Raw genomic sequence first — 1,569 nt, 5'->3', positions numbered from 1 at the left:
GTTCCCGGGTTAAAGGAGCGCGGTGGCTGGGGAGCCCTGCGTGTCTCCACCCGTGGCCCCAGCTTCCGCGGGAAGACGGGCATTGACAGGGGCCGCCTTCGAGTTTACCGTGGGCCGTGCGACGCGGGCTCTGCTGATCGGCTCTGCGGGATCGGGAGCGATCGCTTCGGAAAGTAAACTGCCTCGTTTGGGTTGGAAGAACAGGAACGTTTTAATGAACCGTAGTGAATCAAAATCGCGGGGAGGTTGCAGGAGACGCGTGGGCCTGAACTGTCATAAATGCTTATTTTTAAATCTCGAAACCCTAGCTTGTCTTCTTTCTCCCTTCGTCCAGTTTTATTTACCACACGCGTTTCTCAGCGTTGTTTTAACAGCGTATCAGCACAGTGTTCCTCGTTTCGCTTTGCAAGAAGTAAATACTTCCGTTGTGGTGGGATATGTCTTGCTTACGACAGCGTGCCTGAACTGCTGCTGTTTCCTGGCGCGGACGAATTACAGCTTGTGTGCTTAGCGCGCGTGGATAGCGGGAAACGGGAGAAACGGAGAAGCGTAGGAGCGGAGACGTTTCCAAAAATCTAGGGTCGTTTACGTTGAGGATAATGAATTACACGAGGGGAAAAAAAACGTTCAGTAGGAATAAGGAACCTAGAAATAATTCTGGATTATTTGGGATAACGGGGGCTGTGCCCATGCGTTTTTTGTTGCGCTGCGTCTGCTCGCAACCCCAACTCCTGGAGGTTCATCCTCCGCTGTGCTTGTCCCACGGCGGCTCTTTATTTGCAGACCGACCTGTGTCTTTTGGGACCGTCAGGGAATTCTTTCCGTTTATTGGATGCCTAAAACTTGATGGCAAATTGTGGGCCATCTCTTGCATTGGAGTAAGGAGCAGGAAGCGCTGATAAAAAGCACCTGCGTGGGCAGTTGTACATGGATATTGTAATGCCAAATGACAGGTTGTTCCTCCCCAAAATACTGTACTCATTTCTCAGGCCTCAGTTGTTACCGCAGGAGGTGGGAATACTAATTCCACGCGCCCCAAACCAGGACTGTAGTCTCTGGATCAGCCTTTCAGGTAGTGCTGTTGGCTGCTCCGGCGGGCTGCCAGCGTTTCGCACGTCTCCTTTTCGCGGTTGCTTTTCCAGTGCAGTTCTCGTGACTTTTTTTCCCTGGCTTGGCTGACTGGGGACTTCAACGTTTACTTCGAAGCTGAGACCAGTGCTTGTGTTGGAACAGATTTGGAACGGAGGTCTGCTCCCACAATCACAGGAGACTTGGAGAAGTACCGTTATTAGGGTTTTTTTGTTTGCGTTGATAGCTAACTATGTTTTAAACGTTAGAGGTGTGTTATGAACTAAGAACGTGCTCACAGTTGTGATCTAAATGTTAACAGAGAGGAAGACAAACATTACACTGTGTCACGCAGTTTATATCAGTACACTTTAAATAACTGTAATCAGCTTTTTGATGTTTTGGGTCTTTTTTTTAGATAAGCTAAAGTCATCTAAGTTTTAAACACTGGTTAGTTCGTTTTCGTTGGGTTGTTTGTTTTATTTCAGTGTATAAATAAAG

The 1,569-nt window shown here is 48.2% G+C and overlaps 1 protein-coding gene across 1 annotated transcript in view; it reads left to right on the top strand.

Annotated features, from left to right (window-relative positions):
* The window catches only part of LOC103913167 (protein dachsous-like), a 42,361-nt gene extending 41,069 nt beyond the window's left edge, over positions 1-1,292 (top strand). The window contains exons 42-44 of the mRNA XM_009319632.1: positions 16-173; positions 375-549; positions 1,143-1,292. Coding sequence (XP_009317907.1) covers positions 16-173; positions 375-549; positions 1,143-1,292 — 483 coding nt within the window. The remainder of the gene's footprint in view (positions 1-15; positions 174-374; positions 550-1,142) is intronic.
* The last annotated feature ends 277 nt before the right edge of the window (positions 1,293-1,569 follow it).

The sequence above is a fragment of the Pygoscelis adeliae genome, unplaced genomic scaffold (assembly GCF_000699105.1).
Source record: "Pygoscelis adeliae isolate BGI_AS28 unplaced genomic scaffold, ASM69910v1 Scaffold122, whole genome shotgun sequence".
NCBI classification, from domain to species: Eukaryota; Metazoa; Chordata; class Aves; order Sphenisciformes; family Spheniscidae; genus Pygoscelis; species Pygoscelis adeliae.
This window is presented reverse-complemented; position numbering and strand designations above follow the sequence as displayed.